Genomic DNA, 26,158 nt, shown 5'->3' with positions numbered 1-26,158 from the left:
TTTCTGTCTCTTTGTGTTGAAAAGAGATTTAAAAAGCATGTGATAAGAGGCAGCCCTCAAAGGTTTGGAAATTGGCATATGAGCCTACCTATGTTTAGTTTAAACTAAGAATACCAAGAGAAAAAAGCAAATTTGATGATAAAAGTAAATTGGAAAGTAGATTAAAATTAAAAGTCCTATCTGAATAATGAAAGTTTAGTTTATACTAGACTGTCCCTTTAAGCCCTGCAGGATGACTGTTAGCGGAGCTCTAATGAAACGCGGCCATGTTGGTCTCCAGCTGGCTCCGCCCCCGGACCGTTTACTTTTATGAATCTGTCCTCCCCTTTGTTGGGGGGACTCTTAGTGCCCATCTCTCTAACGGCGGCGGCTGTTGCTGTTGGATGGATCGCTCCTTGGATTCCGGAATTTTCTGGTTGGGAGCTGTTGTCGAGATTTTTCAGCACTATTCAGTGGGATGAGTCCCACGATGGCTTAAAGGGACAGTCTACACCAGAATTTGTATTGTTTTAAAAGATAGCTAATTCCTTTATTACCCATTTCCCAGTTTTGCATAACTAACACAGTTATAATAATATACTTTTAACCTCTGTGATTATCTTGTATCTTAGCCTCTGCAAACTGCCCCTTTTTTCAGTTCTTTTGACAGACTTGTAGTCTAGCCAATCAGTGCCTGCTCCCAGATAACTTCTCGTGCACGAGCACAGTGTTATCTATATGAAATACGTGAACTAACACCCTCTAGTGGTGAAAAACTGTTAAAATGCAATCTGAAAGAGGTGGGCTTCAAGGTCTAAGAAATTAGCATATGAACCTCCTAGGTTAAGCTTTCAACTAAGAATACCAAGAGAACAAAGCAAAATTGGTGATAAAAGTAAATTGGAAAATTGTTTAAAATTACATGCTCTATCTGAATCATGTTGTTGCCTGTGGATAGGTCATCGCAAGTTTTGCTCACAGGTGGCTCTGTGCCCTCTTGGAGAGCTCTTTTTAAGCTGCTGGGATGGTTTTCCTGTCTCAGCTTGTCTATGCTTAATCTGGCGGGTCTTGTCTTGTCTAGGTTACAAGGTGGAATCTGCGGGTTTCTGGAACACCATAGTTGGTATGGTGCTGTGTCGGGGATTTGAGGGTGGCCTTCTGGTCATCTTAGTGACGTTTTCTCCTGACTATGGACTTATCTTCTGGTCCTTGTCCTCCTAGGGAGTTTGTTTCCCTGGACAGTGGTCCTGCAGCAACCTCGGGTTGCTCTATGTTGATTTGGTCTTTTAGATTTCTCATGGGGCCTCTATTCTCCCTCTCGGGGGTAGATAGAGATTTTGACCATTTTTTTATTTAAGTCCGTTTTGGATGGTCCTTCGCATCTCCTGGGTCCTCTACTCTCCCTCTCGGGGGTTGATAGAAGTTTTTCGGTTTTGGAATTGTGGGAGTTGAGTGCCGCAGAGGCCTTATACTCAGCAGACTCTGGGTCTGAGTGGTCTCTAGCACGACTTTGCAGGTTGAGTAACTGATGAGTGGTTACCCGGGCTCCGGTTTTCCCTTGTCGTTATAGTTTTTTGTAGGGTGTCGAGTAATTTCAGGCTGTGGTGCCTTTCGAAGAAGCCGCCTCTTTTGTACCCACCCTTTGTTTGCATTCAGTGTCCTCTAGCTTGGGTATTGTTTTCCCAAAAGTAATGAATGCAGCTGTGGACTCTTCCTGTTTAAGATGAAAAACATAAATTATGCTTACCTAATCATTTTCTTTTCTTCTGATAGGAAGAGTCCACAGCTCCCGCCCACGCTTTGTTCTGCTGGCACCTTTTTTTAAATCACCCTGATATTTCTCCTACTGTTCCTTGTTCCCTTGCCAGAATGACTGGGGGATGAGGGAAGTGGGGGAGGTATTTAAAGCCTTTGGCTGGGGTGTCTTTGTCTCCTCCTGGTGGCTAGGTTCTGAATTCATAAAAGTAATGAATGCAGCTGTGGACTCTTCCTATCAGAAGAAAATAAAATTATCAGGTAAGCATAATTTATGTTTTAAAAAATTAAAGGGACAGTCAACACCAGAATTTTTTTTTTTTTAAAGAGAGATAATCCCTTAAAGGGACATGAAACAAGTTTGGATAGAGACAAACTAAAAATAATATGTACTTTAATTACTTAACCTGCAAATTTATACTGCAGTGCCTCGCCATTAACACTTTCTTTTAAGTGTTCGAATTGTACAGCTCTAACTCCCCCCCCACACACACACACACACAATTCCTTTTATGGCTGCATCTATATCCACCATTGATATGGTAGAATGCAAGACTTTAACACTCATTATCTGCTGGAGCATGCATAGGGGCCGAATTATCAAGCTCCGAATGGAGCTTGGTGCCCCTGTTTCCGCGCAGAAGATATGAAGCAGCGGACTAAAGACCGCTGCTCCATAGGATCGGTTGATTGACACTCCCTGCTATTGGCCGCGAATCTGCAGGGGCCGGCATTGCACCAGCAGTTCATAAGAACTGCTGGTGCAATGATAAATGCTGACAGCCTATGCTGTCTGCATTTATCGATGTGCAGCGTACATGATATGCTACATCGTATCATGTCCGCTCGCACTATGATAAATCTACCCCATAGAAGCAAATAAGCTGCTGTGAACTCGGTTAAAATACAATGCCTGTGTTTGAGGTTAAACACTGATAAGGGGGGTGGATCAGTCTACTCCAGAAAGCACAGCTATGTAAGCCATTTTGCATATTTTAAAATACTTGCCATCAATTTTTAAACATTTTTTTATGCACACTATTTCTCCAACATAGGTGTGTCCGGTCCACGGCGTCATCCTTACTTGTGGGATATTCTCTTCCCCAACAGGAAATGGCAAAGAGCCCAGCAAAGCTGGTCACATGATCCCTCCTAGGCTCCGCCTTCCCCAGTCATTCTCTTTGCCGTTGCACAGGCAACATCTCCACGGAGATGGCTAAGAGTTTTTTGGTGTTTAAATGTAGTTTTTATTCTTCAATCAAGAGTTTGTTATTTTAAAATAGTGCTGGTATGTACTATTTACTCTGAAACAGAAAGGAGATGAAGATTTCTGTTTGTAAGAGGAAAATGATTTTAGCAACCGTTACTAAAATCGATGGCTGTTTCCACACAGGACTGTTGAGATGAATTAACTTCAGTTGGGGGAAACAGTGAGCAGACTTTTGCTGCTTGAGGTATGACACATTTCTAACAAGACTTGGTAATGCTGGAAGCTGTCATTTTCCCTATGGGATCCGGTAAGCCATTTTCTTAATTTTCAATATAAGAATAAAGGGCTTCACAAGGGCTTTAAAGACTGGTAGACATTTTTCTGGGCTAAAACGATTACTTTATAAGCATATTTAATGGTTTATAACTTTGGAGAGTTATTTTAATCTTGGAAATTCTGTTAAAAAAAAACGGCAGGCACTGTATTGGACACCTTTTTCACTGGGGGCCTTTTCTAGTCATAGGCAGAGCCTCATTTTCGCGCCACTAATGCGCAGTTGTTTTTGAGAAGCAAGGCATGCAGATGCATGTGTGAGGAGCTCAGATCCACTGAAAAAGCTTATTGAAGGCGTCATTTGGTATCGTATTCCCCTCTGGGCTTGGTTGGGTCTCAGCAAAGCAGATACCAGGGATTGTATAGGGGTTAAATGTAAAAACGGCTCCGGTTCCGTTATTTTAAGAGTTAAAGCTTTCAAATTTGGTGGGCAATACTTTTAAGGCTTTAAGACACTGTGGTGAAATTTTGGTGAATTTTGAACAATTCCTTCATACTTTTTCGCATATTCAGTAATAGTGTGTTCAGTTTAAAATTTAAAGAGACAGTAACGGTTTTATTTTAAAACGTTTTTTGTGCTTTGTTATCAAGTTTATGCCTATTAACATGTCTGAACTAGCAGATAGACGATGTTCTGTATGTTCGGAAGCCAAGGTTCCTCTTCATTTAAATATATGTGATGAATGTGACAAACAAAGTAGGGACAATGATGCCACTGATAATAATGTTGCCCAAACTGATTCCTTAAGTGAGGGGAGTAAGCATGGTACTGCATCATCTCCTTCCATGTCTACACCAGTCTTGCCCACTCAGGAGGTCCCTAGTGCATCTAGTGCGCCAATCCTCCTTACTATGCAACAATTAACGGCTGTAATGGATAATTCTATTAAAAGCATTTTAGCCAAAATGCCCACTTATCAGCGAAAGCGTGACTGCTCTGTTTTAGATACTGAAGAGCATGAGGACGCTGATGATAATGGTTCTGACATACCCTTACACCAGTCTGAAGGGGCCAGGGAGGTTTTGTCTGAGGGAGAAATTTCAGATTCAGGAAAAAATTCTCAACAAGCTGAACCTGACGTTATTACATTCAAATTTAAATTGGAACATCTCTGCGCTCTGCTTAAGGAGGTGTTATCTACTCTGGATGATTGTGACAATTTGGTCATTCCAGAGAGATTATGTAAGATGGACAAGTTCCTAGAGGTCCCGGTGCCCCCCAAAGCTTTTCCTATACCCAAGCGGGTGGTGGACATTGTAAATAAAGAATGGGAAAGGCCCGGCATACCTTTTGTCCCTCCCCCTATATTTAAGAAATTATTTCCTATGGTCGACCCCAGGAAGGACTTATGGCAGACAGTCCCCAAGGTCGAGGGGGCGGTTTCTACTCTAAACAAACGCACCACTATCCCTATAGAAGATAGTTGTGCTTTCAAAGATCCTATGGATAAAAAATTAGAGGGTTTGCTTAAAAAGATGTTTGTTCAGCAAGGTTACCTTCTACAACCAATTTCATGCATTGTTCCTGTCACTACAGCAGCGTGTTTCTGGTTCGAAGAACTAGAAAAGTCGCTCAATAAAGCATCTTCTTATGAGGAGGTTATGGACAGAGTTCAAGCACTTAAATTGGCTAACTCTTTTACCTTAGACGCCACTTTGCAATTAGCTAGATTAGCGGCGAAAAATTCAGGTTTTGCTATTGTGGCGCGCAGAGCGCTTTGGCTAAAGTCTTGGTCAGCGGATGTGTCCTCCAAGAACAAATTGCTTAACATCCCTTTCAAGGGGAAAACGCTGTTTGGCCCTGACTTGAAAGAGATTATTTCAGACATCACTGGGGGAAAGGGCCACGCCCTTCCTCAGGATAGGTCTTTTAAGGCTAAAAATAAAACAAATTTTCGTCCCTTTCGCAGAAACGGACCAGCCTCAAACTCTACATCCTCTAAGCAAGAGGGTAATTCTTCTCAAACCAAGCCAGCCTGGAGACCGATGCAAGGCTGGAACAAAGGTAAGCAGGCCAAGAAGCCTGCTACCGCTACCAAGACAGCATGAGATGCTGGCCCCCGATCCGGGACCGGATCTGGTGGGGGGCAGACTCTCTCTCTTCGCTCAGGCTTGGGCAAGAGATGTTCAGGATCCTTGGGCGCTAGAAATAGTTTCTCAAGGTTATCTCCTGGAATTCAAGGAACTACCCCCAAGGGGAAGGTTCCACAGGTCTCAATTGTCTTCATACCAAATAAAAAGACAGGCATTCTTACATTGTGTAGAAGACCTGTTAAAAATGGGAGTGATTCATCCTGTTCCATTAGGAGAACAAGGGATGGGGTTTTACTCCAATCTGTTCATAGTTCCCAAAAAAGAGGGAACATTCAGGCCAATTTTGGATCTCAAGATCCTAAACAAATTTCTCAGGGTTCCATCGTTCAAAATGGAAACCATTCGGACAATTCTTCCTACCATCCAGGAAGGTCAATTCATGACCACGGTGGATTTAAAGGATGCGTATCTACATATTCCTATCCACAAGGAACATCATCGGTTCCTAAGATTCGCCTTTCTGGACAGGCATTACCAGTTTGTGGCACTTCCATTCGGATTAGCCACTGCTCCAAGAATTTTCACAAAGGTACTAGGGTCCCTTCTAGCCAAGGGGCATTGCAGTAGTACCTTACTTGGACGACATTCTAATTCAAGCGTCGTCTCTGCCACAAGCAAAGGCTCATACGGACATTGTCCTAGCCTTTCTCAGATCTCACGGGTGGAAAGTGAACGTAGAAAAAAGTTTTCTATTCCCGTCAACAAGAGTTCCCTTCTTGGGAACAATAATAGACTCCTTAGAAATGAAGATTTTTCTGACAGAGGACAGAAAATCAAAACTTCTAAGCTCTTGTCAAGTACTTCATTCTGTTCTTCTTCCTTCCATAGCGCAGTGCATGGAAGTAATAGGTTTGATGGTTGCGGCAATGGACATAGTTCCTTTTGCGCGGATTCATCTAAGACCATTACAACTGTGCATGCTCAGACAGTGGAATGGGGATTATACAGACTTGTCCCCAACGATCCAAGTAGATCAGAGGACCAGAGATTCACTCCGTTGGTGGCTGACCCTGGACAACCTGTCTCAAGGGATGAGCTTCCGCAGACCAGAGTGGGTCATTGTCACGACCGACGCCAGTCTGGTGGGCTGGGGCGCGGTCTGGAACTCCCTGAAAGCTCAGGGTCTATGGTCTCGGGAAGAATCTCTTCTCCCGATAAACATTCTGGAACTGAGAGCGATATTCAATGCTCTCAAGGCTTGGCCTCAACTAGCAAAGGCCAAATTCATAAGGTTTCAATCAGACAACATGACGACTGTTGCATATATCAACCATCAGGGGGGAACAAGGAGTTCCCTGGCGATGGAAGAAGTGACCAAAGTAATTCAATGGGCGGAGATTCACTCCTGCCACTTGTCTGCAATCCACATCCCAGGAGTGGAAAATTGGGAAGCGGATTTTCTGAGTCGTCAGACATTTCATCCGGGGGAGTGGGAACTCCATCCGGAAATCTTTGCCCATATAACTCAATTATGGGGCATTCCAGACATGGATCTGATGGCGTCTCGTCAGAACTTCAAGGTTCCTTGCTACGGGTCCAGATCCAGGGATCCCAAGGCGACTCTAGTAGATGCACTAGTAGCACCTTGGACATTCAACCTAGCCTATGTATTCCCACCATTTCCTCTCATTCCCAGGCTGGTAGCCAGGATCAATCAGGAGAGGGCTTCGGTGATCTTGATAGCTCCTGCGTGGCCACGCAGAACTTGGTATGCAGATCTGGTGAATATGTCATCGGCTCCACCATGGAAGCTACCTTTGAGACGGGACCTTCTTGTTCAAGGTCCGTTCGAACATCCGAATCTGGCCTCACTCCAACTGACTGCTTGGAGATTGAACGCTTGATTTTATCAAAGCGTGGGTTCTCAGATTCTGTCATTGATACTCTCATTCAGGCTAGAAAGCCTGTAACTAGAAAAATTTACCATAAAGTATGGAAGAAATATATCTGTTGGTGCGAATCGAAAGGATTCCCATGGAACAGGGTAAAGATTCCTAAAATTCTATCCTTTCTACAAGAGGGTTTGGAGAAAGGATTATCTGCAAGTTCTTTGAAGGGACAGATTTCTGCTTTATCTGTTTTACTTCACAAAAAGCTGGCGGCTGTGCCAGATGTTCAAGCTTTTGTTCAGGCTCTGGTTAGAATCAAGCCTGTTTACAAACCTTTGACTCCTCCTTGGAGTCTCAATTTAGTTCTTTCAGTTCTTCAAGGGGTTCCGTTTGAACCCTTACATTCCGTAGATATTAAGTTATTATCTTGGAAAGTTTTGTTTTTGGTTGCAATTTCTTCTGCCAGAAGAGTTTCAGAGTTATCTGCTCTGCAGTGTTCTCCTCCTTATCTGGTGTTCCATGCAGATAAGGTGGTTTTGCGTACTAAACCTGGTTTTCTTCCGAAAGTTGTTTCTAACAAAAATATTAACCAGGAGATAGTTGTGCCTTCTTTGTGTCCGAATCCAGTTTCAAAGAAGGAACGTTTGTTGCACAATTTTTATGTAGTTCGTGCTCTAAAATTCTATTTAGAGGCTACAAAGGATTTCAGACAAACATCTTCCTTGTTTGTTGTTTATTCTGGTAAAAGGAGAGGTCAAAAAGCAACTTCTACCTCTCTCTCTTTTTGGCTTAAAAGCATCATCAGATTGGCTTATGAGACTGCCGGACGGCAGCCTCCTGAAAGAATCACAGCTCACTCCACTAGGGCTGTGGCTTCCACATGGGCCTTCAAGAACGAGGCTTATGTTGATCAGATATGTAAGGCAGCGACTTGGTCTTCACTGCACACTTTTACCAAATTTTACAAATTTGATACTTTTGCTTCTTCTGAGGCTATTTTTGGGAGAAAGGTTTTGCAAGCCGTGGTGCCTTCCATCTAGGTGACCTGATTTGCTCCCTCCCATCATCCGTGTCCTAAAGCTTTGGTATTGGTTCCCACAAGTAAGGATGACGCCGTGGACCGGACACACCTATGTTGGAGAAAACAGAATTTATGCTTACCTGATAAATTACTTTCTCCAACGGTGTGTCCGGTCCACGGCCCGCCCTGGTTTTTTGATCAGGTCTGATGAATTATTTTCTCTAACTACAGTCACCACGGTATCATGATTTCTCCTATGCATATTCCTCCTTTACGTCGGTCGAATGACTGGGGAAGGCGGAGCCTAGGAGGGATCATGTGACCAGCTTTGCTGGGCTCTTTGCCATTTCCTGTTGGGGAAGAGAATATCCCACAAGTAAGGATGACGCCGTGGACCGGACACACCGTTGGAGAAAGTAATTTATCAGGTAAGCATAAATTCTGTTTTTTACTTAATTAGCCCTTTTAGAATATGCACAGATTTCAACATGTTTATGGCACTTTAATTGCCCATTCCCTAGTTTTGCATAACCAACACAGTTGTAATAATGCACTTTTTACCTCTGTGATTACCTTGTATCTAAGCCTCTGCAGACTGCTCCCTTATTTCAGTTCTTATGACAGACTTTTTATACATTTTAGCCAATCAGTGCTCACTCCTCTGTAATATCACGTGCATGAGCTCAATGTTATCTATATGAAACACATGCACTAACTCCCTCTAGTGGCGAAAAACTGTCAAAATACCTTTAAGGTCTAAGAAATTAGCATATGAACCTCTTAGGTTTAACTTTCAACTAAGAATACCAAGAGAACAAAGCAAAATTGGTGATACAAGTTAAATTGGAAAGTTGTTTAAAATGCCCTATTTGAATCATTTAAGTTGTTTTTGGACTTGACTGCCCCTTTAATTGTGCAGTGCAACACAGCCATGTATATGTATATGAAAATGATAGTGAGTTAATGCTCTGCTATTAATCATTAAGATGATCTCTACAGGATATTGTTAGTATTATGACAATGTGTTTAGGTAATCTGTGAGTAGGGTATTCTGTTATAAACTCTTTTTTCTTTTTTTTCTTTATTATTGTAACGTACATTATACGTCATATTACAATGCTTATGTTAGAAGCTATTTATAATCGCTCCTCTTCCTTGTGGTGTGATGACTCTGTGTGGTCTTTATGTATATAAAGCTTGCCGTATACTGTGCACTACATTCAAATTGCTTATTATTTCTCTGTACAGACTCTGCCTGACTTGCATAGAACCTGCGATCTGCACAAAACATTTGCCTTACCAGAGCTTTCAGCTCTTTGGATTTGACTTTATGGTGGATAGAAATCTGAAAGTCTGGTTGATAGAAGTCAATGGCGCCCCAGCTTGTGCTCAGTAAGCAGTTTGTTTTTTATTCTTTCAAAAGGTGTTTTACTCCTGGCTTTTGGAACGTTGCTAGACATATGTAAAGGAACTCAATATAAATATATATATATAGATATATATAGATATATATAGATATATATATATATTTATTATGTGTGTGCAATTAAACAGTGCACCGAAAAAAAATCTGCTTCAATAAATGTTCCACATAAAGGGACAGTGTTGGTTTCCCCTTAATGTGTTTACAATTAGACTTGTTATACCAGCCACAGAGTGTAAAGCATATTGAAATAGCTCCTTTAGGTTTATTTCTGTAAATGTAATAACTTTTTACTGATTGAAAACACTGCCCATTTAAATGGGCTGAACTTTCAAAAAGGGCATACACATGTATCTATTTCTCTATACACATCCAGTGGCGACTCTAGGAACAATATATAGGGGGGGCACATAAGATACCACAGTCAAAACTGGGGGGGCACTAATCATTCACCACTAAATCATGCCACGGAAAAAAAACTAAATAAGGGGATAGTAGCTGTAGTGAGAGGATAGAGGCTTTAGTGGGGTATATGGTCTGTAGCGAGGGGATAGGAGCTGTACTGGGGTATAGGGGTTGTTGTGATGGAATACAGTCTGTAGTGAGGGTATAGGACTGTAGTGGGGGTATAGGGACTGTAGTGGGGGAATAGGGGATGTAGTGGGGGGATAGGGGCTGTAGTGAGGGGATAGGGGCTGTATTGGGGTACTAAAAAAAAAACTAAACGAAAATGTATTCCCCTCTCCCTGAGTCTTACCTTATACCAGGGAGGGGGGAATCCTGAACCCTAGTGGTGGTGGTCCTGTGGGATTTGGATCTTATCTGTCCACAATAAAGGGATTATCTATCTTTTTAAACAATAACATTTCTGGAGTAGACTGTCCTTTTAAAAATAAAGAATTTTAGTTCTGACAGAGCATGCATTAATGTACTACGAGTAATTAAATTCACATTGTTCTCTTTGTATCCAGGAGCAGCAATGCACTACTGGAAGCTAACTGGTGATTGGAGGTCACACACACATATGCCTCTTGTCATTGGCTCACCATATGTTTTTAGTTAAGTTCCAATAGTGTTTTGCTGCGCTGGAGATGACTATCAGTTTGACCCTTTTGCAGAGTTAAACAAATAGGTGTATACAAGCACCAGTGTAATAATTAAATGCTCTAACATACAGCATGTTCTTTTTGCACGTTCTTTGTCCCTTTAATATAAGCATATAGTATATAGTTTTTTGTTAAAGGGACATGAAACTGAAAAATGTTCCTTCGTGATTCAGATCACCCATACAATTGTCCTCACATTTACTTCATTCTCTTTGTATACTTTGTTTAAGGATGGGGCAATGCACTACTGGGAGGTAGCTGAATACATTAAGTGAGCCAATGACAAGAGACATATGTGCAGCCACCAATCAGCTGCTGCCTTCCAGTAGTGTATTGCTGCTCCTGCTCCTACCCACGTTTGCTGTACCACAAAGGATTCCAAGAGAATTTAGCAATACATACATTATACACACATACATACATTTAGACACATATATAATACAAATATACATACATTTATACATATACACACACACATAATACACATATACATACATTTATACACACATACATAATACACATATACATACATTTATACACACATACATAATACACACATAATACACATACATACATTTATACACACATACATAATACACACATAATACACATAAACATACATTTATACACACATACATAATACACATATACATACATAATACACACATACATAATACACATAAACATACATTTATACACACACATACATAATACACATATACATACATTTATACACACACATACATAATACACATATACATACATTTATACACACACATACATAATACACATATACATACATTTATACACACACATACATAATACACATATACATACATTTATACACACATACATAATACACATATACATACATTTATACACACATACATAATACACATATACATACATTTATACACACATACATAATACAAATATACATACATTTATTCACACATACATAAATACATTTATACACACATACATAATACAACTATACATACATTTATACACACATACATAATACAACTATACATACATTTATACACACATACATAATACAACTATACATACATTTATACACACATACATAAATACATTTATACACACATACATACACACATAATACAAATATACATACATTTATACACACATACATACACACACAATACACATATACATACATACATTTATACACACATACATATACACACACACATAATACACATATACATACATTTATACACACATACATAATACACATATACATACATTTATACACACATACATAATACACATATACATACATTTATACACACATACATAATACACATATACATACATTTATACACACATACATAATACAAATATACATACATTTATACACACATACATAATACACATATACATACATTTATACACACATACATATACACACATACATAATACACATATACATACATTTATACACACATACATAATACACATATACATACATTTATACACACATACATAATACACATATACATACATTTATACACACATACATAATACACATATACATACATTTATACACACATACATAATACAAATATACATACATTTATTCACACATACATAAATACATTTATACACACATACATAATACAACTATACATACATTTATACACACATACATAATACAACTATACATACATTTATACACACATACATAAATACATTTATACACACATACATAATACAAATATACATACATTTATACACACATACATACATACACACACACAATACACATATACATACATTTATACACACATACATTTATACACATAATACAAATATACATACATTTATACACACATACATAATACAAATATACATACATTTATACACACATACATAATACACATATACATACATTTATACACACATACATAATACACATATACATACATTTATACACACATACATAATACACATATACATACATTTATACACACATACATAATACACATATACATACATTTATACACACATACATAATACACATAAACATACATTTATACACACATATACATAATACACATGCACATACATTTATACACACATATACATAATACACATGCACATACATTTATACACACATACATAATACACATAAACATACATTTATACACACATATACATAATACACATGCACATACATTTATACACACATATACATAATACACATGCACATACATTTATACACACATACATAATACACATATACATACATTTATACACACATACATAATACACATATACATACATTTATACACACATACATAATACAAATATACATACATTTATACACACATACATAAATACATTTATACAAACATACATAATACAAATATACATAAATTTATACACACATACATATACACACACACATAATACACATATACATACATTTATACACACATACATACATTTATACACACATACATATACACACACACATAATACACATATACATACATTTATACACACATACATACACACACACACACACACACAATACACATATACATACATTTATATACACATACATATACACACACACATAATACAAATATACATACATTTATACACACATACATAATACACATATACATACATTTATACACACATACATATACACATATACATACATAATACACACATACATAATACACATATACATACATAATACACATGCACATACATAATACACATATACATACATAATACACATATACATACATTTATACACACATACATAATACACATATACATACATTTATACACACATACATAATACACATATACATAATACACATATACATACATTTATACACACATACATAATACACATATACATACATTTATAGACACATACATAATACACATATACATAATACACATATACATACATTTATACACACATACATAATACACATATACATACATTTATACACACATACATAATACACATATACATACATTTATACACACATACATAATACACATATACATAATACACATATACATACATTTATACACACATACATAATACACATATACATACATTTATACACACATACATAATACACATATACATACATTTATACACACATACATTTATACACATAATACAAATATACATACATTTATACACACATACATTTATACACATAATACAAATATACATACATTTATACACACATGCATACATAGAGAAGGAAATACACATTTATTTACATATAACTCATGTTCTAGTTTTGCCCCATGCAAGCTGATTTTAGAGCAGTAAGCTTTATTTCAGGGGAAATAGGTTGTTTTTATTCTGTAGTTAGGCAGCATGGCATACCATAAAAATGTTTGAATTAATTAAATTAGTGACAAAAACAACAAGTTACTTTTCACAGGAAAGGCATGAAGAGTTTACAATGAAGAATACAAAATTATCTTCATTTCTAAACAACTTCTGCCTTTCTGAGCAGCCACAGTGTAAATGAAAAAAGGATTTATTACTTAGCTCTTTCCTCCTGAAGCTGCACCTGTCAGCAGCACGATGTGCAGTGTGAGGCTTGAGCGCGGGCTGCTTGCTGATGGTTGGATGATGCAGCTGTCAGTCAGCACAGAACTCCTGTTAGAGCACTCAGGCAGGAACACAGCAAATTCATGACATCATGGTTGCCATGGTTAGTTTGCAATTACTTCCTGGTTTCGGAAGGCAAACTTTGAAAGCATGGTGCTGCTTGTAAACAGTCACTGCTCACTCTCTCTGACTTGATCAACTATCTGCTGCATTATATTAGCGCAGCAGCCGAGTGTTTAAGCAGCACATTGGAGGAGATTAGATTGAGTAAGCAGTGAGTGGTGTGCTGTTCCTATGTCTATGAGCCCCATCTGCAACAGTGATTGTTCCACCCCTGCAGCTACTCACCGTAAATGAAGTAGATCTCTTTGGGGGGGCAAATAGGGGGGCAAAATATTTTCAGGGGGGGGCGGTTGCCCCCCCTCGCCCCCCTGTAGTGACGCCTATGTACACATCGCTTTATTTTATCTGTCTATACACACATGCCTCTATCTGTTTATAAACAAAGGCGTATACTATAGAGAGCAATTGAAAATTAACAATTTTATATCTGTCACTCTCACTCCCTACTGGGGTGCTGCTGATTTTTGTTTACATAGCTTTTCTTTAGAGAATACAAAAATATTCATATTTTCAGTATAGGTTGTGGTTTTGAAAGGCAAAAACAGCTATTTCAAATGACAGCATAACAGTAATAAAGATAATTTATAATCAATTGTATATACTCCAATAGGTAAAATTTATCATTTGGAACATATTACAGTGGTTATTGAAAATAATCATCCCCTTGAAAATAATCAAATTTTGATGCTTTTCAGCCTGAAATAAAGACAGACACATTTTCTGTTTATCTATTTGTAATTAGTCAGTGCAACTTATAACATCCAAGTGCAAGATATAACACCAACATGTCAGGCAAAAATAAAGACAATTCAAAAACAGAATCACTGAGTTGCAAAAATGATCACCCCTCCTAAAATTACTTGTAAACTCAATCAGGTGTTGCTAATCGCCTTCTCAATGGCACACATAAAGCCATTTGACCTTCAACTGCAATCAGCTGTGGGCATATTGATTAACTCAGCATGAAAAGAGCTTTTCTGGAGCATCTCTGTCCCTGGTAGTGCAACTGAAGCAAACAATCAACTATGGGTGGCAAGGAACTGTCAAAATATCTCCGGGATAATGTTGTGGACAGGCACAAGTCAGGAGATGGATACAAGAAAATATCAAAGGCTTTATCAATGCCTAGAAGCACAGTGAAGTCTAGTTTTAAGAAGTGGAAGGATTTGGTACAGCGCAGACCCTCTCTGGATCAGGACATCGCTCCAAACTGGGTGAAAGAGCCAGGAGGAAACTGGTCAGAGAGGCTACCAAGAGGCTCACAGCAACTCTGAAGCAGGAATTTATGACACAGAGTAGTCGTGTGCATGTGACAACAATATCATGAATTTCCACAAATGTGGCTTGTATGGGAGGGTTGCAAGAAAAAAGCCACTCCTCAGGAAAGGCCACATGCAGTCACGACTGAGCTTTGCGATAACACACATAGGAGATTCTGAGGCCACATGGAAAAAGGTGTTATGGTCAGATGAGACTAACATTTAATTATTTGGCCTCAACACCAAACGATATATCTGTAGGAAATCCAATACAGCTCACCATCCAAACAACACCATACCTACAGTAAAGCATGGAGGTGATAATATCCTGTTATGGGGCTGTTTCTCTGCAGCAGGCACTGGAGTACTTGTCAGGATAGAAGGAATAATGGATGGGTCAAAATACCGTCAAATTCTTGAGGAAAATCTGCTGCCCTCTGCCAGGAAGTTGTCAATGGGAAGAAGAACGTTTACCTTCCAACATGACAATGACCCAAAGCACACAGCAACAAATAACCACACAGTGGTTGAAGGAGAAAAAGGTGAATGTCCTTGCATGGCCTAGTCAGAGCCCAGGTTAAACCCCATTGAATATCTGTGGTATGACTTGAAGACTGCAGTCCACAAACGGTCACCATCAAATGTAACGGAACTGGAGAAATTCTGCAAAGAAGAGTGGGCAAATATTGCACAGTCTAGATGTGCAAAGTTAGTAGAGACATATCCCAATAGACTAAAGGCTGTAATTAAAGCAAAATGCGGTTCAACAAAATACTGACACAAGGGTTGATCCTTTTTCCAACTCAGTGATTCTGTTTTTGATTGTCTTTATTTTTGCTTGACATGTTGGTGTTATATCTTTCACTTGGATGTTATAAGTTGCACTGAGTAATTATAACTGGATAAACAAAAACTGTGTCTTTATTTCAGGCTGCAAAGCAACAAAATGTGATAATTTTCAAGGGGGTGATTCTTTTCAATAACCACTGTAAATGAGAGACAATTGTACAGTACAATGTCCCTTTAAAGCTGGTCTATTATAAGTAAGATTTGCAGGCAAGGTATTGCTGTTGACTAATGCTTGTTTTACCTCCTTTGCTGTGCCTAAATAAACTCATATACTAAAAGCTAGCAATTTGTAGTGTGTTGCATGGCCAAATAAACTATAGAACAATGCAGTAGGATGTCACCATCTATAAGAAGGGCTTTAAAGGGACAGTAATGTCAAAATTAGACATTAATAATTCTGATTGGAAAGTTGTTTTAACTTGGTATTTACTTATATGATCTAATTTGCTTTGTCCTCTTGGTACCTGGGACAGCAATGCACTGATCGGAGCTTGCAGCTAATTGGTGACTGCACATATATGCCCCACATATATGCCCCTTGTCATTGGCTCACCCTTTTTGTTCATATAAGCTACCAGTAGTGCACTGCAACTTTTTCAATAAAGGATACTAGCAGAAAAAATGATAATAGAAATAAATTGGAAAATTGTTGCAGAATCACGAAGAGCAATTTTTAAGTTTCGTGTTCCTTTTAAAGGTACATTGAAAACTTCTCTAATTCTATCTTTAGATGCGGAGAAGGCGTTTGACAGAATAGACTGGAAGTATATGTTTACGGTCATGGAAGAACTAGGTTTCAATGATGCCTTCTTGAAAGCTTTGCAGGCAATATACTCAAACCCACGGGCCCAGGTTGTCTTGGGGGGATACAAATCCGCTCTTTTCCCCATACTAAATGGGACAAGACAGGGATGCCCCCTGTCACCCCTATTATTTGCCCTCTGCATTGAGCCACTGGCGGCCAAAATTAGGAGTCACCCGGACATCTCGGGAGTCCGGGTGAATCAATCTGAGTACAAAATATCCTTATTCGCGGATGATATCCTGCTTACACTTACCAGACCTCTCTTATCACTCCCTAATTTACATAAGTTATTAAACGACTTTTCAGATATATCAGGCTACAAAATTAATATGGAGAAAAGTGAACTCCTACCGATAGCTATTCCTCCACACACGCGTAAAATTATTGAACTTAATTTTGAATTTCGGTGGGTCTCCAAAACAATCAAATACCTAGGTATTAATCTCCCGGTACAGATGCATCTTTTATACAAACATAATTACACCCCACTTATTGGCCAGATCAGAAACGACCTTGTTAAATGGCGAACGTGCGGTTTCTCCTGGATGGGGAGAGTAGCGTTGATTAAAATGAATGTACTTCCACGCCTTTTATATCTTTTTAGAGCCCTACCCATCAAAATAGTTAGGACAGATATTATTAAACTACAAACTGAAATATTAGCTTATATAAGAGGCCCAAAATTGGCCAGAATAGCAAGACAAGTGGTAAACAGAAGTAGAGCAGCAGGAGGAGTGGGCGCTCCTGACCTAATGGAATACTATAGAGCCGCCAGACTGGCCCAAGACTCTTGTCTCCTAAGGGGGATGGGAGGGGAGAGAGATTCGATTTTATGGGATGCACATCCTGTGACCCCAGATAGGGAACTTACTAAAACATACACCTCAGACCTGACCACAAAAACCTGGAGACAAACACTTAAAAGACCAGACTTATTTCCTGAATTCTCCTTACTGACCCCAATTAGATGCCTCATGCCTGATGGCTCCTGTGTGATAGTAGCCAAATGGGAAAACAAGGGGCTTTACAGGGTAGCGGACGTGATACAGAAGGGTCAGTTGCTCCCCTTTACACAGCTGCAGTCAAAGCTAGCTCCTACAAAACTCCACTGGTACATCTACCTCCAATTACACTCATCTTTACACTCCTTCTTGAAAATCTCAAGAAGTGGACAATCCACGATATTAGAGACCTGTGGCGCAAGCTTTACGAGAACTAAACACAATATTTCTAAAATATACCTTGCACTGCAGACACCACCCAACAGAGCCAAATCCATGATGATGTTAGCGTGGGAAAAAGATCTAGATATGGTTAAGGACATACAGGAGTGGGAGAGAATGATCCAGGAAGCGGATAGGGGGTTAATTAGTATGGATTTGAAGGAAAATGTGATGAAAACCGTATTTAGATGGTACCTAACCCCAATAAGGACGGCCCATATGCAGCCAAATGGAAGCAAACTATGTTATAGAGGATGTGGGGAGTTGGGATCCTATAGACATATGTGGTGGGACTGTGAGGGGATACGTGGGACATGGCAGAGGCTCTCCACACTGATTAGTCAATTATTAGAGGAGGAGGTCACACTCACTGCCCAACAAGCACTACTACATGAACAAATAGATAAATTTCACAGATATATTAACACATTCATCAGAATCCTTTGTACAGTGACAAGGGTGTGTATTGCAAAATATTGGAAGATAGGCTCGCCCCCATGGTTGGAAGTATACAATAAGATTAGCCATACCTATACTATGTATGAATCTGCAGTGGATACGTTAAATAATAGAACCTCTTTCCAGAAGATATGGTACTACTGGATTAGTAACCCGACATCTCATAGAGGACGATAGGATGTACAATTGGTATTCTGAACACTGTATATGAGCAAATTCAGCAGACCTTAGAGGATCGCTGGGAGGCAGAGACGCTTCCCCCCCCTCCCTATCCTATGTTTTCCCTCCCTCCTCCTCCCCAATAACTATCTTCTTGCTAGACCCTTTATAAATGAAAGGGGAATTCGGGAGAGGGAATTTCATTTGCACTGTTTGTACTGTTTTAAATGTTTATTAGAAAAATACATGTAAAACAACCTATTTACATCAGTATAATTGTTAGATGATAACCCCACATATAGTCAGATCAGAAACAACTATTCTATTTGTGAACCCACTGGTAGAGGACCAACTACTGGAATATGTAACTTAATTATTTTCACAAGGTCCACAACATCCAACAGAGAAACTCCCAAAAGCATGATGGGGGTTTAGATACTTAGAGAGGTAGTGGGGGAAAGGTTGTAAGACTGTGTTAAAGCTGCTATCCTCCAATATGTTAATTTGTTTACTTCCTGCTCCTTTGGAGGATCGGACGGGAGGAAATAATAATTTCTTCTTTGTATAATTCATGGAAATTGTTTGGTTTATGTACAAAGAATTTGTTAATAATAAAAATGATTTAAACATAAAGGTACATTGAACAGTTTATTTGATTACTTTTTTTGTAAAGGGGTAATATGAATTGATGCTCACTGATGTTTCAGACCTAAATAATTATTTGTCCTTTTGTTTTTCTTTTAAAGGAAACTTTACACAGAGCTTTGCCAAGGCATTGTGGATTTGGCCATATCCACAGTGTTTCCACTCAGCGACGCAGCGCAGAAGCAAAACCCAGACAGTATATTCATAAGACTCTGATAATGCCTTATCTACACCCCCAAGCACTGCAGCCACTTATTTATTGTCAGACACGCAGATGACCAGTATTTCACGCAGCATCAAAAAAGTATAAGCGGACACTATTTATAAAAATGTAAAACAAAATGGATAAGCCAAAGTGAAGAGGACAAAGCTTTGCTTTTCCATGCCAAAACGTAGTTTTTAGCATTTTATTTTTTCATTTAAAGGTAGGTGAAGCGGACAATGGCAATTAAATGGGACATGAAGTTTTAAGTAATGATCAGAAGCAAATGTATCATCTTTGACATACGACATGCAAATTGGAATGTGAGGAAGACTTTCTTTGATTCATTATAGTGCCTTAGCTCAATATTTTTTAGTATTTTGCATTTTTTTGTTCTAGTTCCGATTTTATTGTTTTTTGTCAAGACTTTCATCCACAGGAAAATAAATCAAAAGGACAGATGTGGTCAAAACCGAATCGCTCGCTACCATCCCTTCTGTGTAGTCATTTTTTGTCATGTATCCTGGGTGTCACTGTTCCCTCACAGGAAATGTAAACAGCATCAAATTAAAGTTGCTGACATTTTTTACAAATTAGTGAAAAGCAGAATTAACTTTATTAAACAGACATAAAGATGCTTGTGCAACCCAGCAGTATCAGGACATGGTTTCCTAAAGCATTTCAGACTATAAGTGTTTAAAGGGAGAGAATACTTTGATGCTAAATCACTTGAAAGTGATGCAGCATAACTGTAAAAAGCTGCCATGAAAATATTACCTGATCATCTCTATGTAAAAAAGTAAGATATTTTACCTTAATTTCCTCAGCTCACCAGATTAGGTGTTCAGGAAAAAAGTTATCTTTCAGTTACTGTCCAGCTGCAGGTAAAAAAAAAAGAAAGAAATGAACAGCAGCCAATCTGCATCAGCAATGCTGAGGTCATGAACTGTGAGGTCATGAGATTTCATAGTAAACTTCCTTAAACTGAATAGGGAAATAACATGAGTGTGTATGAGGCACACCCCTTTGCAAGTCCCGGGACAGGCATACTGATTTGCTGCTTAAGTCCTTTACAATGGACATTTTGAGGTAAAATATTTTTCTTTTTTACATAGAGATGTTCAGGTGATATGTTCTAGTCTTCCAAGCTATGCTGCATCACTTTCAAGTGTTTCAACATTTGGGTATCATGTCCCTTTAATCCTAAGGTTGTATAACAGCAATTGTTATGTCTGGTTGGTAGGTTACCTGCTTTTAATTCCTTATTGATTGTAGTAGGAACTTTTTTTTTTTTATTGCAGGTTTTTAATGTATTCTGGAAGGGGTGGATTTATTTTCAAGACAAGGTACATGTAGAGATTACAAAGGGAATAGAGTCACAAGCACCCTTTTTTATAAGATTTACAACTCACTCTTGTATGTTGAGTAATGAATGTAGATTGCATGTGTGCTCGCTGGAACTACAAGTCATATGATGGGTGATTACCATTCCAACAAAATATGTGGATTCAGAGAGAATCCAAGAGATACCTCTTTATCGATTCCCTTTTGAATCAAAGGAACGTGTGTAGGCACATACCCCGAGACATCCATACACTGTCTAGATTTGTACAAGGTAATTATGTCACTGTATGTTATGCTGTTCTGTAGATATGATTCTTTTTTAAGCCTATTTTTTTAGTTTACACCATATTATACTTTTTCGTATTACAAGACCATATTCTAACATGCACCAACATTGCAACTCCCTTTATTTCTATGAATGAAATAGCTTTTGTCAGTGAGTGAAGATCATGTCATAGCATGTTAAATATGGATCCTCTTGAATAAAGGCCTATTAACATGTTACAGGTGTCCTGTCTTATTTGTGAGTGACCATATACTCTATCATGGCAGTTTTGTATTTTAAAGGGGATTCAAGTATTGGGGGCCTATTTATCAAAGTGTCAACTGAAAATACCCTGGAATTCCGCGTCGTAATTGTTGCAAGATTGATCCACCGTAGTTATCAAAGCGTCAAGATTGGCAAATGTTGAAATGTTGACTCGGATCGATGCAAGTTGAAAACCCTGGTATTCGAGCGGAATTGTGTACATTCGCCCTCCTAATCGACACTATTTGAAGCTCTCACGAAGTTATCAAATATTTTACATTTACACTCGCTTCTTTTCCGACTCAGCGTACCTAGTTTTCAATCCGCCACCCTTGAGGTCGCAGATTCCATAGAACTCAATGTGAGTCGGAAAACACCAAAAGCTTATGTTCGATGCTGCAAGAGAATAAAGCATATGACATAATAAAAGTAAATTAGAAACTTTATTAAAATTATATATCCTTTCTAAATCAAACAATATTATTGCTCCACATTTGGTGCACTAGCAGATATAGGGATAAAAATATATTACTACTGATGGATTATGCTACAACTTTGTCTCTCATTACAAAGCAAGGGGACAATATTATTTCTACAAATTTGGTGCAAATGTTTGCCCCAAACTTGTTGCACTAATAGATATAGAGATAAAAAGGAAATAAATACACAACATTATATAGCTAACTTCCTTTTCTCCAACATAGGTGTGTCCGGTCCACGGCGACATCCTTACTTGTGGGATATTCTCTTCCCCAACAGGAAATGGCAAAGAGCCCAGCAAAGCTGGTCACATGATCCCTCCTAGGCTCCGCCTTCCCCAGTCATTCTCTGCCGTTGTACAGGCAACATCTCCACGGAGATGGCTTAGAGTTTTTTGGTGTTTAAATGTAGTTTTTATTCTTCAATCAAGAGTTTGTTATTTTAAAATAGTGCTGGTATGTACTATTTACTCTGAAACAGAAAAGAGATGAAGATTTCTGTTTGTAAGAGGAAAATGATTTTAGCAACCGTTACTAAAATCGATGGCTGTTTCCACACAGGACTGTTGAGAGGAATTAACTTCAGTTGGGGGAAACAGTGAGCAGACTTTTGCTGCTTGAGGTATGACACATTTCTAACAAGACTTGGTAATGCTGGAAGCTGTCATTTTCCCTATGGGATCCGGTAAGCCATTTTTATTAAAATAGAATAAAGGGCTTCACAAGGGCTTTAAAGACTGGTAGACATTTTTCTGGGCTAAAACGATTGATATATAAGCATTTTTAATACTTCATAGTTTTGAGGAGTTATTTTATTCTTGGGAATTATGTAAAATAACCGGCAGGCACTGTATTGAACACCTTTTTCACTGGGGGCCTTCTCTAATCATAGGCAGAGCCTCATTTTCGCACCTCTATTGCGCAGTTGTTTTTGGGAAGCAAGACATGCAGATGCATGTGTGAGGAGCTCAGATACATAGAAAAAGCTTACTGAAGGCGTCATTTGGTATCGTATTCCCCTTTGGGCTTGGTTGGGTCTCAGCAAAGCAGATACCAGGGACTGTATAGGGGTTAAATATAAAAACGGCTCCGGTTACGTTATTTTAAGAGTTAAAGCTTTCAAATTTGGTGTGCAATACTTTTAAGGCTTTAAGACACTGTGGTGAAATTTTGGTGAATTTTGAACAATTCCTTCATACTTTTTCACATTTTCAGTAATAAAGTGTGTTCAGTTTAAAATTTAAAGTGACAGTAACGGTTTTATTTTTAAACGTTTTTTGTACTTTGTTATCAAGTTTATGCCTGTTTAACATGTCTGAACTATCAGATAGACTATGTTCTGTATGTGGGGAAGCCAAGGTTCCTTCTCATTTAAATAGATGTGATTTATGTGACACAAAATTTAGAGAAAATGATGCCCAAGATGATTCCTCAAGTGAGGGGAGTAAGCATGGTACTGCATCATCCCCTCCTTCGTCTACGCCAGTCTTGCCCACACAGGAGGCCCCTAGTACATCTAGTGCGCCAATACTCCTTACTATGCAACAATTAACGGCTGTAATGGATAATTCTATCAAAAACATTTTAGCCAAAATGCCCACTTATCAGCGAAAGCGCAACTGCTCTGTTTTAGAAAATACTGAAGAGCATGAGGACGCTGATGATATTGGTTCTGAAGTGCCCCTACACCAGTCTGAGGGGGCCATGGAGGTTTTGTCTGAGGGAGAAATTTCAGATTCAGGGAAAATTTCTCAACAAGCTGAACCTGATGTGATTACATTCAAATTTAAATTGGAACATCTCCGCGCTCTGCTTAAGGAGGTGTTATCTACTCTGGATGATTGTGAGAATTTGGTCATTCCAGAGAAATTATGTAAGATGGACAAGTTCCTAGAGGTCCCGGGGCCCCCCAAAGCTTTTCCTATACCCAAGCGGGTGGCGGACATTGTAAACAAAGAATGGGAAAGGCCCGGCATACCTTTTGTCCCTCCCCCTATATTTAAGAAATTGTTTCCTATGGTCGACCCCAGAAAGGACTTATGGCAGACAGTCCCCAAGGTCGAGGGGGCGGTTTCTACTCTAAACAAACGCACTACTATCCCTATAGAAGATAGTTGTGCTTTCAAAGATCCTATGGATAAAAAATTAGAGGGTTTGCTTAAAAAGATGTTTGTTCAGCAAGGTTACCTTCTACAACCAATTTCATGCATGGTTCCTGTCACTACAGCAGCGTGTTTCTGGTTCGATGAACTAGAAAAGTCGCTCAATAAAGATTCTTCTTATGAGGAGATTATGGACAGAATTCATGCTCTCAAATTGGCTAACTCTTTTACTTTAGACGCCACTTTGCAATTGGCTAGATTAGCAGTGAAAAATTCAGGGTTTGCTATTGTGGCGCGCAGAGCGCTTTGGCTAAAATCTTGGTCAGCGGATGCGTCTTCCAAGAACAAATTGCTTAACATACCTTTCAAGGGGAAAACGCTGTTTGGCCCTGACTTGAAAGAGATTATTTCTGATATCACTGGGGGTAAGGGCCACGCCCTTCCTCAGGATAGGTCTTTCAAGGCTAAAAATAAACCAAATTTTCGTCCCTTTCGCAGAAACGGACCAGCCCCAAGTGCTACGTCCTCTAAGCAAGAGGGTAATACTTCTCAAACCAAGCCAGCCTGGAGGCCAATGCAAGGCTGGAACAAAGGTAAGCAGGCCAAGAAACCTGCCACTGCTACCAAGACAGCATGAGATGTTGGCCCCCGATCCGGGACCGGATCTGGTGGGGGGCAGACTTTCTCTCTTCGCTCAGGCTTGGGCAAGAGATGTTCTGGATCCTTGGGCGCTAGAAATAGTCTCCCAAGGTTATCTTCTGGAATTCAAGGAGCTTCCCCCAAGGGGGAGGTTCCACAGGTCTCAATTGTCTTCAGACCACATAAAAAGACAGGCATTCTTACATTGTGTAGAAGACCTGTTAAAAATGGGAGTGATTCATCCTGTTCCATTAGGAGAACAAGGGATGGGATTCTACTCCAATCTGTTCATAGTTCCCAAAAAAGAGGGAACATTCAGACCAATCTTAGATCTCAAGATCCTAAACAAGTTTCTCAAGGTTCCATCGTTCAAAATGGAAACCATTCGGACAATTCTTCCTTCCATCCAGGAAGGTCAATTCATGACCACGGTGGATTTAAAGGATGCGTATCTACATATTCCTATCCACAAGGAACATCATCGGTTCCTAAGGTTCGCCTTTCTGGACAAGCATTACCAGTTTGTGGCACTTCCATTCGGATTAGCCACTGCTCCAAGAATTTTCACAAAGGTACTGGGGTCCCTTCTAGCGGTGCTACGACCAAGGGGCATTGCAGTAGTACCTTACTTGGACGACATACTGATTCAAGCGTCGTCCCTACCACAAGCAAAGGCTCATACGGACATTGTCCTGGCCTTTCTCAGATCTCACGGGTGGAAAGTGAACGTAGAAAAAGTTCTCTATCTCCGTCAACAAGAGTTCCCTTCCTGGGAACAATAATAGACTCCTTAGAAATGAGGATTTTTCTGACAGAGGCCAGAAAATCAAAACTTCTAAGCTCTTGTCAAGTACTTCATTCTGTTCCTCTTCCTTCCATAGCGCAGTGCATGGAAGTAATAGGTTTGATGGTCGCGGCAATGGACATAGTTCCTTTTGCGCGAATTCATCTGAGACCATTACAACTGTG

At 39.0% G+C, this 26,158-nt stretch overlaps 1 protein-coding gene across 1 annotated transcript in view; it reads left to right on the top strand.

Annotated features, from left to right (window-relative positions):
• Positions 1-21,942, top strand: part of TTL (tubulin tyrosine ligase) — a 111,021-nt gene extending 89,079 nt beyond the window's left edge. The window contains exons 6-7 of the mRNA XM_053711949.1: positions 9,470-9,613; positions 19,996-21,942. Coding sequence (XP_053567924.1) covers positions 9,470-9,613; positions 19,996-20,110 — 259 coding nt within the window. The 3' untranslated portion in view covers positions 20,111-21,942. The remainder of the gene's footprint in view (positions 1-9,469; positions 9,614-19,995) is intronic.
• Positions 21,943-26,158: the final 4,216 nt, after the last annotated feature.

The sequence above is a fragment of the Bombina bombina genome, chromosome 4, assembly GCF_027579735.1.
Source record: "Bombina bombina isolate aBomBom1 chromosome 4, aBomBom1.pri, whole genome shotgun sequence".
NCBI lineage: Eukaryota > Metazoa > Chordata > Amphibia > Anura > Bombinatoridae > Bombina > Bombina bombina.
Note: the sequence above shows the minus strand (reverse complement) of the source record. Positions and strands in the feature narration are given on the sequence as shown.